The sequence below is a fragment of the Pteropus alecto genome, unplaced genomic scaffold (assembly GCF_000325575.1).
Source record: "Pteropus alecto unplaced genomic scaffold, ASM32557v1 scaffold124, whole genome shotgun sequence".
Lineage (NCBI taxonomy): Eukaryota > Metazoa > Chordata > Mammalia > Chiroptera > Pteropodidae > Pteropus > Pteropus alecto.
Window position 1 is genome coordinate 1,710,309 of NW_006435779.1, and position 11,706 is coordinate 1,722,014.

Sequence of the window (11,706 nt, forward strand, 5' to 3'; positions counted from 1 at the left end):
AAAGGCTCTTGGGAGCTCTGATGCTGTCCCATGTTTCCATCCATTAGTCCTAGTTTTTCCTCTAAAGACACATAGATAGAATATCTGATCTTTATTATTCACATCAGCCTTTTATTTTAATATATTTGATATATTTTAATATATTTGTCTTTTCCTGGTCAAGAATGTCTCAGTTCTCTGTTCTTTTTATGGGACAATAAAACTTACATTTGTAGACTACAATCTGCTCTTTGTAGTGCAGTTTACATACACTACGTGGAGTTTACCTCATTTGATGCCCCTGCACCTGTGAGAGCTAGTGGAGTCATTGTCCTTGCTTTACTGACCAGGAAACTAAGGCTGCTGATAGTGAAGTAGCTACCCAGTCACTCAGCTAGGGAAGCCAGAATGCAAACCTGCTTTCCTGGCAACTAGTTCTCTCTACTAGAACATCCTTCTGTGCCTGATTTCAAGACCTGTTTATCCTCACCTGCGCATGTTTTACTTTGTTACGCCTCTTTCACTCTACCGTGGAATACTATCCTTATGACTAGATGTAATTTATGGTCCTGGGTTGTCTGTGCATAGCTCACACAGACTTCGTCATATTCAGGATGCTCACTCTAGTTCTGGTAGAACTCATTTCTGAGTCCGGAATGCCCTTGTTTTCTTCAGTGGCCAGTCACTGCTGGCACATACCAAACTTAACAGCTTACTATTTCATAAGGTAGTTGCAAAGATTAAAATTCAGATAATGCTTGCAAAGCATTTAGCCCACGGCACCAATATTGGCTCTTATTTTTATTATAAGCATCACTTATGAACTACTGTCAAGCCAGGTTACAGTGTATAATAGGGGCAGAACAGAAAATAACTTCTGAAATTCTTTCTTTCTTGCATCACTGAATGTTAGTCTTGGAAAAGAAAATTTAGAGGTCATTTCTTCTAACTTGCTCGTTTTTCAGATGAGGAGACTGAGAGACCTAGGGGTTTTAAGCAGCTTCTGGAAGACACATAGCAAGTTAGTAATATTCATATACTTATTAGTAATTAAGTTGTGAAACTGGCAAATACGGTTGAATTCCTATTAGTGAATGGGAGTGAAAGAGAGAACAAAGATGGCCTTTAATTTTTTGTTTGTTTATTTTGTAACAAAGATGCCCATTAATTTATTGTTTTTGCCTGTTTGTTTTGTAAATTAGGAGAGAAAGATCTGAGATTCGAAACATGTCAATACCAACCTTAGATGAGTTCAACATGTGACCTCACATGGTTTTTAAAGACTGTGTTCAGGATCCCACATTGCTGAAATACAAACCTTGCTCTTAATGCAGTTTTGGAAAATTTTCAGCCTAGGATTGCTGCCTGGGAAACAATGTCCACACAAGGTGCTTAAAAGCAGGGGCCCCTTCTTGGCTGCATTTGTGCCCCCAGCACCTAGCACAGCTGTGGCAAAGAATTCCCATTCTTTGGTCTCCATTTCTGAGTGAGCAGATAGATGCCCAGTGGATGCTGAGTCAGTTGATTTCTCACTCTCTCCTGCCCATCTCCCTCTGTCTTCCCTTTGGCTTGGCCATAGGGAGGGCTAAGCATTTTGGCTTTTTTGAAATGAGACTAGCACCTCAGAATCCCCTCGAAGCCCCTGGGTGTCAAGATTGTTCCCCAAAATCCCACTCGCACCCTGGGTTCTTTGTTGTGGAGACATATCTTAGCCCCATGCCAGCCTGTCCTCTCCAACCTTTTATAATCAACTGGCTTTTGTATTTGTGCAGGAGTGTCCCTGGGCATGTGTGCAACTGGATCCGATGAGCCTGGCCCAGAGGGCCTCACCTCCACCTCTTTGCTGGACCTTCTGCTGCCCACTGGCCTGGAGCCACTGGACTCAGAGGACCCCAGTGAGGCCATGGGACTGGGAGCCCCTGGCTCAGGCTTCCCCAGTGAAGAGAGTGAAGAGTCCCGCATTCTGCAGCCACCACAGTACTTCTGGGAAGAGGAGGAGGAGCTGAATGATTCTAGTCTGGACTTGGGACCCACTGCAGGTAGCTCTTCCTACCTAAGAGTATGTGCTTATTGCAGCTGGGTGTGAGGCAGTCTTGGCAAAATGCCACATGACCATTTTATTGCTCAAATCACATGTTTTCTCTCTCCATACCAGTTTTTCCTGTGCATCAAAGCCAAGTCTCTGGGATTCTGAGTGACTTATTGGCTCAGAAGGCCCCTTTCTCTTTAATATTGACTGCTGTTCAGTGAGCCTATATTCTCTGCTCATAATATTATCTCCATTTTACACATGAGAAAACTGAGCCTTAGAAAGGTTAAAAGCATCCTTAAGATCCTAAAACTATGCAGATGTTCAGTCATGATTCAGACCAAAGTATATTCAAGGTCTGGGGTTTTGTTCATTTGTTTGTTTTCTCCTAATGTACTATATTGTCTCTGTTGAAGGTTCCCAGAGGTCAGCACATCTCTTGCTCCCGCTTAGGTCTCTCTAGCCCCATCAAGGCATTCTAACTGCTCTGCCTTCAGTCATGCACCAGAGCTGGTTTCTGGGTTTATAGAGTATGGCTGATGGACATGTGGGGCCTGAGCTCAGCAGGCATGTATGTACCATGGCTGATTATAGATATGGCAGAGCTCGTCGGTCATGCTTCCAGCTATAGCAGCTGTGCACATGTCCTTGGCCAGCAGGAACCCATTTTTAAATGTCAGACTGTCAAATTGTAAGTATATGCACACATGCACATGGGAGCAGGGTGTTACAGGATTTAGCCCTAATTTTTCTTTTTAAAATATATAATGTTTTGGATTTATGTTCTCTAATTACAAAAACAATATATAAAAATTGTATAAAATATGAAAAATACAAAAACAGTACAAATAAGAAAATAAAATCCTCCCATAATTTCACAACTAAAAGATAATTACTATGAATAGTTTGGATACATCTTTCTAGTCATTTTTATATGCAAAATTGGAATCAGGGGACATAATGTCTTCACTTAAAATATTTCATAAACATATTTCCACATGATTATTCTTTTATAACCTAACTTTTAATGAGTACATAGTATTTCATCATATGGATAATCATATGTATGAAACCAGTTCTCTATTGTTGAATATTTAGGTTGTTTTCAGTTTTAATGCTGCTATAAATATCTTTATATGTTTTTGTACTTTTCTGATTGTTTCCTTAGATAAATTTCTAAAGTAAAATTGCTGGGTATAAAGGCGTGTTAGTCAGCATGCCACCCAGAAACAGAAGACACAATCAAACCAAGATAATCTAAGGAGGGTTTATTTATAGAGCAGTGAATTTACAAAGGTATGGGCAGGGGCCAGTGGCAGCAGAGCAATCAAGGGCCTATACCCAAGGAGACAAAAGAAGAGAAGGATAAAAGGAATCTGCAAGGACAGAGAGTGGTGGGGAGCAGGTGGCCCAACAGGGAAGGAACCAAGAGAATAAATACCCAACCTCCCTCTCTTCCCATCTTCTGTCAGGGTCCCTGTCATTCTTCCTTCCTTCCTCGCCTCTGCCCAGGAGTCAGGTCAGGAGGCAAGGCATAGCCTGTTGATGTAATCCACTGGGTCAGTCTTCCAGGGCCAGGGCAGGGTAGAAAAGGGTGAAGAGTGGATCTTCCAGAGGCAGAGCATGTCTGACACAAAAGATGTGAATCTTTCCCCAGGCTTTTGTTAAATATTTCCAATCATCCTCCAGAAAGGTGCTTTCAGTTTGCATACCCATCAGAGATGGAATGAATACCAGTGTTTTGAACCCTTCCCACCACTGAATTTTGTCATTTAGAAATCTTTGTCAATTTGATAGGCAAAATTATAATGGACTTTAATTACTAGTAAATTTTAACTTATATTTGTATATATATAGTCACATACATATGTTATATACATATTCTATTTATTCTCTATACATAATATATACATATTCTGTCCATTTATAGTTCAATGGTTTGATTCGAAGCATAATTAAGAAAACAGGCTTCAGAGTTAGTTAGGCAGATTTCACAGTTCTAGCACTGAGTGAACACCTATGTGATTCTTTGGTAAGTGACAACCTGAGCCTCAGGTTTCTCATCTAGGATATGGGGATAGTAGTAGTGTCATAGGGTTTTGAGAGTTAAATCCAATAATACATTTAAAGTGCTTAGCAAAGCACTTGGCACACTGTAAGTCCTCCATAAATATTAGCTGTTATTATAACTTTTTCATTTATTTCTACTGAGGTTTTAATGTTTTTTATCACTGTGCACATTTTCATATAAAGGGGATACTAACTTTTTATCTAACATAGATAGAAAACATTTTTCTGGCTCATCAATTATGTTTATTTTTATTATAGTAATATTTGATATACATACATTTAATTTTTATAAGCTTAAAACAATATTTCTTTTGAAATGTTTTTATTATTATTTTTTTTTTTGCTTTATGTTTAGAAAAGCCTTTCCCTCCCTGAGATATATGTACCTTTATTTCTTCTATTCTTTTGAGCTTAATTTTTATATTTTACTCTATTCTAGCTGTAATATATTTTGGTATGTGATGTAAGATAGGGATTTAATTCATTTCCCCCGTATATATAACCTATAGACACAGCAACATTCATTGATAAGTCTATCCTCTCATTATTGAAAATTATAATGGACTTTTACCTTGTCCCTGACAATTATATGTACCTACCTAGTTACCTTGTCCCTGACAATTATACGTACCTACCTAGTCTTTCTCTGGGCTTTTCCTCTTGTTCAGACTATTGAGATTTTAGTGTAAGACAGTCACTCAGAGAACCCGGTCAAGAAAACAATATTTGTGCACCTAGACCTTTCTCGGGTTCACAGTGGGAAATCCCTGGCTTTGATTAACTCAGATTTGCTGTGCACCCTCATGCCTCCTCTTCCCTCATTCATTGTCCTTTACTTGTCTCTCTTGCCTCATTCTCTAGGTCTCATTATAATAAAAATACCTGTCATTCAATGAACACAAGCCATGTAATGGGCACTTCGCATACATTCTTTCTCCTGCTCACACCAGCTCCACAATCTGGATCTGTTTTCTTATCTCTGCTGTACATGCCTGAAGGGCTATGAGGTAGGGACACAAATGCCCTCCAAAGGGAATGGACAAGAGGTACAGAGTAGGTGGAGGAAGGAGAGCTTCCTTTTGTCCAGACTCCCTCATCACTCATCTTCTGATTGATCTGCTTGCCTACAGCAAGGTCACATGGCTTGTGCATGGCAGAGCTGAGTCTAAAATCAGTGTCTCCTGTGCAGTGGTGCATGTGGACCTGGGTTCTTGCCATGACAGCCCGTTAATGGTGTGTGTTAGAAAGGAAAGCAATTATTGTCAGTAGTATTGTTATACATCTCATTTCTAGTTTTCTGGGCCTAGAAGAATTAGAGCTGGTGCCTTCACTTCTGTAGCAGTGATCCTCAGGGTATCCAATGGCAAAAACAGCTGGTGGGCTTCTGCTTGACTGATGATGAGTGATGTGACCTTGAGTGGGTTCCTTTTCTAATCTTGGTTTCAGTCTCTTCATCTGTTAAGCGAGACCATGAGAATGATAGATGAAGTCTTTTACTGCTTTAAATATTATGATTCTCTGACATTTCAGGTGAAAAGAGTAGTCTAAACACTGCTGTTAAATAAAAATTTTCTGAAGATTTTACGCATCCATCTCAATGCTTTAAATATTATGATTCTGACATTTCAGGTGAAAAGAGTAGTCTAAACAAAGTAGGGAAAAATAAATGGAATGTAAATTTACCACTCCACCAGCTAGCATCAAGCCATCTTAAAGCCCGACCAATTAATTCATGCAGGATTGTTAATGGTTAAGAACATTTTCCCAGGTTACTTATTCATCTCACGACTGTCCCCACTGTCACCCACCACCCCTTTCATTTCCCAAGCTTCTTAATTAAGTTCTCTGCATGCAGTTTTAATTTTCCCAGTAAACAAGCTAATTGGTTTCCTACAAGAAAAGAGATTACTCTTCAGGGTCGGCAAGTTCTAGAAACCCAACTCAAACAGGCTCTCAGGTGTTTCCTGGCTCAGTAACTGCAGAGCACCAGGCAAGTGGGGTCCAGGGGTTGAACCAGCATCAGAGCCTGCATTGCTTCATCATGCTTTGCCTTCCCTCATTGGATTCATTCTTAGGCAAGCTGTTCCTGTGTGGTGGCTTTGAGAGCCCCCTGTGTCTGCAGTTTATCCCCCTTTTACATAGTAACCCTAGCAGCAGAGAACTCTGCCTCCCCATTACTTCTGAAAAGTCTCAGAGGGGAGGCTCATTAGTCTGATCTAGGTCATAAGCCCATCTCCGAACCAATCCTGAGGCCATGGGGACAGAGTTCTCTCACTGGCCCAGAGTGGATCCTAAGCCCCGCTGAAGCCAGGGGTAGGGCCTCACACTCCTGGACCAAAAAGAGGGAGGAGTGCCTCCAAAAGGAGAATTGAGGTGCCATTAATAGAAAGAGAGGAATGAAGCGATGGTTGGGCATAAACCACATTGCACTTGAGTAAGGAGCATTCATAAAGTACTTATATTTTATAAATCATTTCACATAATTGTTTTTTACCTCACAGCAACCTGATGAAATTTGTAAAAGCACACATGATTAATATTACTGTCTTATTGTTAAGGAAACTAGCTTAGAGAGGTTTAAAAGTGATACTAAATTACACAGGTACTAAGTGGCAGAGCTAAATCTCAAATATGAGATTTCTACTTCCAGATCTGCTGCTCCTTATCTATATGAAATCATTCACGAGACCACTTTAATTCCTATTGCATATAATAAATTTTATAGACAAAAGATCATCAAAGTAACTGTCTGCTGGGACCTGGACATTGTTTCTGTTCAGTAAATCATTGTTGAGATTGTATCTGTTATAGCATGATTTGATCTTCTGGGTCACTGCCCACACATCAGTCATATTTACTAAGAGGAGGACCAGTTGACAGAAGCACTTTCACCTAGATACATGTATACACACACATAACAAAACAACACAAAAAACCTGTATTTTTGTTTTACACTGTAATAAATATCATTATATGGAAATTAGAAAAGGCAAACAAGTTAAAAGAAGAAAATAAAAACCATTTATAATCTCATCACCCAGAGTTAACAAATGTCAACATGGAGTATATCTTTCTGGATTTTTTTTTCCCATATGGGAAATATATAAAATATGCTTTTACCAAAAAAAAAAAAAAAAGGCATTATAGCGTACAAATCTTGCTGTCTCACTTACCAACATCTTTCTAAGCCAGCAAACACAGCTCTCCAACCTCAGCTTTAAGGCTGAAATAGTATCTTAAGTGTGATGGGCTTCCATTTCTTCAGTTTACCCCCTGCTGTATGAGAGCTAGATGGTTTCCAGTCTTTGTTATATGAACTGTACCATGATGGGAATCCTTAAAAACAAATTGTTATGAGCATCCTTAATTGTTTCCTTAGGGTACACTTCTAGAAGTAAAACTGTGGGTTCAGAATGTTTGTTTTTAAAGCTTTACATTCATATTGCTTCCCTCTCTGAAATGTGGCCCGATTTCTGTTTCCATCAGCAGAGGATTAAGAGCCTGTTTTCTGCACTGATCCAATACTGGATATTATCTTTAAATATATACATATATTGTCAAGTTGGTAGGTCAAAAATTTATCATCTTGTTTTATTTACATTTCTTTGATGACTACTGAGGTTAACCATTAAAAAGTATTTTTTAATTATACTGAGAGCTTCTTCCCTTGCACCTCTGTTTTATACAAATCTATTATGAATTATGTGAGTATTTGTATATTAGTATTTAGTTGAATGACTGGCTTGAGGGTTGCACTCAGGGGATAGTTTTCAGTGATTTGACATTAATCTAAAGGGATATTTAAAGAGATCTTTCAAGGCCACTGGCCCTGATGCCTGTTTTAATTTCATATCTTAAACAGAGGAATCAGTTAATTAATATTTTAGCTAATGCCAAAGATCATCCATGAGATAGGGCTACCCTGGGAGGAAGAAATAAAGTCCAGTGTGACCTTGATAAATTGGGGAATGAAACCTACAAAACCATGATGACATATAGGAGGAAGAAAATGCAACATGATCTATTTAGGGAACAAAAGTCCGCACCAAAGTGAGATTAAAAAAGACAGAAAAAACCTGGAGAATCCAAGTTATCCAGAGACCTGGAGCTTCATCAAAGTGACCTTAGCAGGCTCTGAGCCTTCTATCACATCACGTGGGGAGAATGCAGCTTCACTGCTGTGATAAATTCAAATGATGTTACTTGAGTCAGGAAATCTTACTTTACATTTTGATTTAGGTAGCCAGCCTCCAGTTAGTGAGTCTGGTTTGGTTTCAGTAATTCACTTAACAAATATTTATTGTGTACCTACTCTGTTGATTTTGTAACCATTTTTGAAACTGTGGTTAATCCAGAAGTTTTCACAAGAGGAGAAAAATATTGACAACAGAAAGTGTTATGAATAAGGAATAATTATTGTTGGTTGTTTAGCCCCAGGAAAAGAAGGCTAAATTGAGAGCACTAAGAGAGTATGTAGGGTTTTTTTTTTCTCCTGAGGGAGATGCTTCCCAGGTGTTCCTCTCTTAGTAGATAAAACAAATGGGCTTAAGTTGTAAATGAACTATCAATTGAGTTTAAGGAAATTGGGGAGGGGGAAAAAAGCCAACAACACAGTAATGCCTCTCTAAGGAGGCCAAGATGTTTTCTTGGAGAGGATTGCCAGCCTACCTCTTCTAGGCCTGCCAGAGGGCCAAGGCTGTTAGATAGCCTCCTAGGTTCCTTTTAATGTTAGGACCCTAAGCTCATCGGAGTTCCATTATAATAATAGCTGACCACAGATACATGTACTGAGAGCTGGATTGTACAGAAAGCTCAGAGGAGTGCAAGACATGTAGTAGTGCGACTTTCAGAGATTGCCTTGGGGAGAAAAGAGTACCTTTCATAGGCTAGGTGTTTTGCATTTATTATATCATTTCATCTTAGCCTCATGTCTCAGAGGGGTGAATGTACAGAGCCTAGAGGGTGATCATCTAGAATTCCAATCCCTGCTTGCGGTACTCTGAAGCTTGGCCTTGGTTCTTACATGTCAACCAGTCTAGTGATTCAAGCCCAGCTGAAATACTGGCTTTGACCACACTTTTTTAGCATGACAAGTTTAGCTTCACAGCTTAGAGCAAATATCCTTCACTCTCTGAGCTTTTGTTTTGTCATCTGTAAGAGGAGATGATGGCCTGTTGGATTTCACCGGGCCCCTATCTAGTATAAGATACCTGGAGTCTGGAATGGGAAACCAGATTTTCCCCAGGGCTCTAAGGAAGATGTAGTTTCCAATCATGGCCTTCAGGGGGCTGCAGCTTCACAGCGCTGTTGTCAGGTGCGTGAGGGAAGGAAGTGTGTCAGCCTGTGGGACAAGACATTAGCTGTCCTCTGGTATCTCTAGGACAGTGAAGGGACTGAACTAACTTCTTCTGATTCCCCTTTCAGCTTAGCCATAACTTGACCTTCCACACTTTGAGGCTAAGCTGGAGCTTCCCCTTGGAGAGCCTGAGCTATGGGGAATGCTTCACATCTCTTCAGTGCTCCAGATGTCACTACCCTCCTGGGAACAGACTTTGACTGGGTTTTGTTCTGTCTTCAATGTGTTTCTTGGGCATCTCTGCTTGTTCATGGCTGTGTCCAGGTATGGGGCATGTGAGAAGTGCTCTGTAGGTATGTCTTCATCCCAGGCAGGCTTTCTGGGTTTTGAGACTCTACTGTTCCACCTCCAGATGCCTGCAGGAGATGGAACAGGAAGGCAGAACCTGGTGCACTAAACAGGACAGGATCTCCTCGTATGAAGTTACAGCTCTCCATGGTAGCCGTGGATGGGTCCTTGGGATTTACAGCCCATCACTGCATAAGGAGACTGGGGACCTAGGAGGTTGCCTGCCTTACCTGAAGAGGAGACCCATTCCCTCCTTTCTCTTCCTTTCTCCTCACCCCTGTTGGTGCCATCCTCTCCTCTTTCTTTTCTCTCGTTATCTCTAGGTCTCTCATTTTCCTGATCCATTTTACTTCTTTTGTTCTCTTCTTCCATTGCCAAGTTACTCTGTTTCCCCCTCCAAAATGAGTGCTGAAGCTTCCTCTCCCCTCTCTGATTGCAGGTTTCTGGAAGTCTGGTCTTCTTGCCTTGGAAACCTGAGTGGGAAAAGCACTCTTCCTGTCCACCAGGCTTGTTGTCTGTCTCATGGCAACTGTATTCCTTCCTCCTGGATCGTTCTGAGCTCTTAGTCTAGGATGGCCTGCCCTGTCCCCACCTTCTTTCTCTTCTCTTCTGATGGTTCCAGCAAATTCACTAGCCACTAGTTAAAGTGATATACTCCCTCTCTCTCATCTTATTTCTTTTAAATTTAAAATTTACAGAAAATTTTCAAGAATAATTCCTATATGTCCTTCGCTCAGATTCCCCCATTGTTAACATTTTGCCATATTTGCTTTATTATTCTGTGTATGTGTATGTAGACATATAGACATAGAATTTTTTCTAAACCATTTGACAGTAAGTTGCAGGCATGATGCTCCTTTACGCATAATTCAGTGTGTATTTAAGAGCAAAGACATTCTCTTACAAAACATAGTAAGTGATCAAAAATCAGGAAATTGATATTGATATGATACTATTATATAATTACAAACTTTATTCAAACTTTGCCAGTTTTCCCAGTAGTCTCCTTTATAGCAAATGAAAAAAAATTTTTTTTCTAGTCTACTATCTAGTCTAGAATCATGTACTGCATTTAATTGTCATGTCCCTTTTGTCTCTTATATTCTGGAAAATTCTCCATCCTTTCTTTGTCTCTCATGACTTTGACATTTTTGAAGCAGGTAGGCCAATTATTTTACAGAATACTCCTCAATTTTGGCTTGTCTGTTTCTGCATGATTAGACTCACGTTCTTCATTTTGGGAAGGAATGTCATAGAAGTGCTATTGCATCTTTCTCAGTCATTTCTCAGAAACATTTATAGTGCTTATACTGTCACATAAAGATTTGTTTCTTTACTTGTTAGTCTACATTCATATTTAGGTCCTGTCCCACTACCCACTCTCCTGAGAACCCCGTTTTCATCCTACCCAGGTCTGTCCTACAGCTACTTTTGGCAGACTTCCCTTCACACCTTCATTTCATTATCTGTGCCCCTACTGGGCCTCCCAATAAATTCTTGTTTTTGAGCTAAGACATTTCTGCTATTCAGATCATATCTAGACTTGTCAGTAGATGGTCAGTCATTTTATGCCCTGCCTTCTTTCCTGGATTCTGTTTGACTTATCACTCAAGCACTTATCCTGCTCCTCATTCTTGGAGCAGATTTCCAGAATAGTGCTATTTTTTCCTTTTATGATTTTACAGTATAAAAATTACTTTAATGATAATAATGGGAAAGGGAGGAGGAGAAATAACTAAAATTAATTGAGTGTTTGCTCTGTACTATGGACTGTGCCCAGGTTTTATCTCATTAAATACTGACCACAGCCCTATGTGCTAGGTAGGTACTGTTATTATTTTACATATAAGGAAAAGGAGACGCATAAGTAACACACAAGCTGAAGTAACCTGTTCAAGTCAATACATTCAATAAGTAGTGGAACTGAAATCTCACAGTAAAAGGAAAAGAAATCATGTTGGATGCTGAGAGGTGGTAAAGAAGT

General features: G+C 39.8%; 1 protein-coding gene across 1 annotated transcript in view; it reads left to right on the top strand.

Annotated features, from left to right (window-relative positions):
• The first annotated feature begins 1,757 nt into the window (after positions 1-1,757).
• PODXL2 (podocalyxin like 2) overlaps positions 1,758-11,706 on the top strand; it is a 25,027-nt gene continuing 15,078 nt past the window's right edge. The window contains exon 1 of the mRNA XM_006911441.1: positions 1,758-2,018. Coding sequence (XP_006911503.1) covers positions 1,766-2,018 — 253 coding nt within the window. The 5' untranslated portion in view covers positions 1,758-1,765. The remainder of the gene's footprint in view (positions 2,019-11,706) is intronic.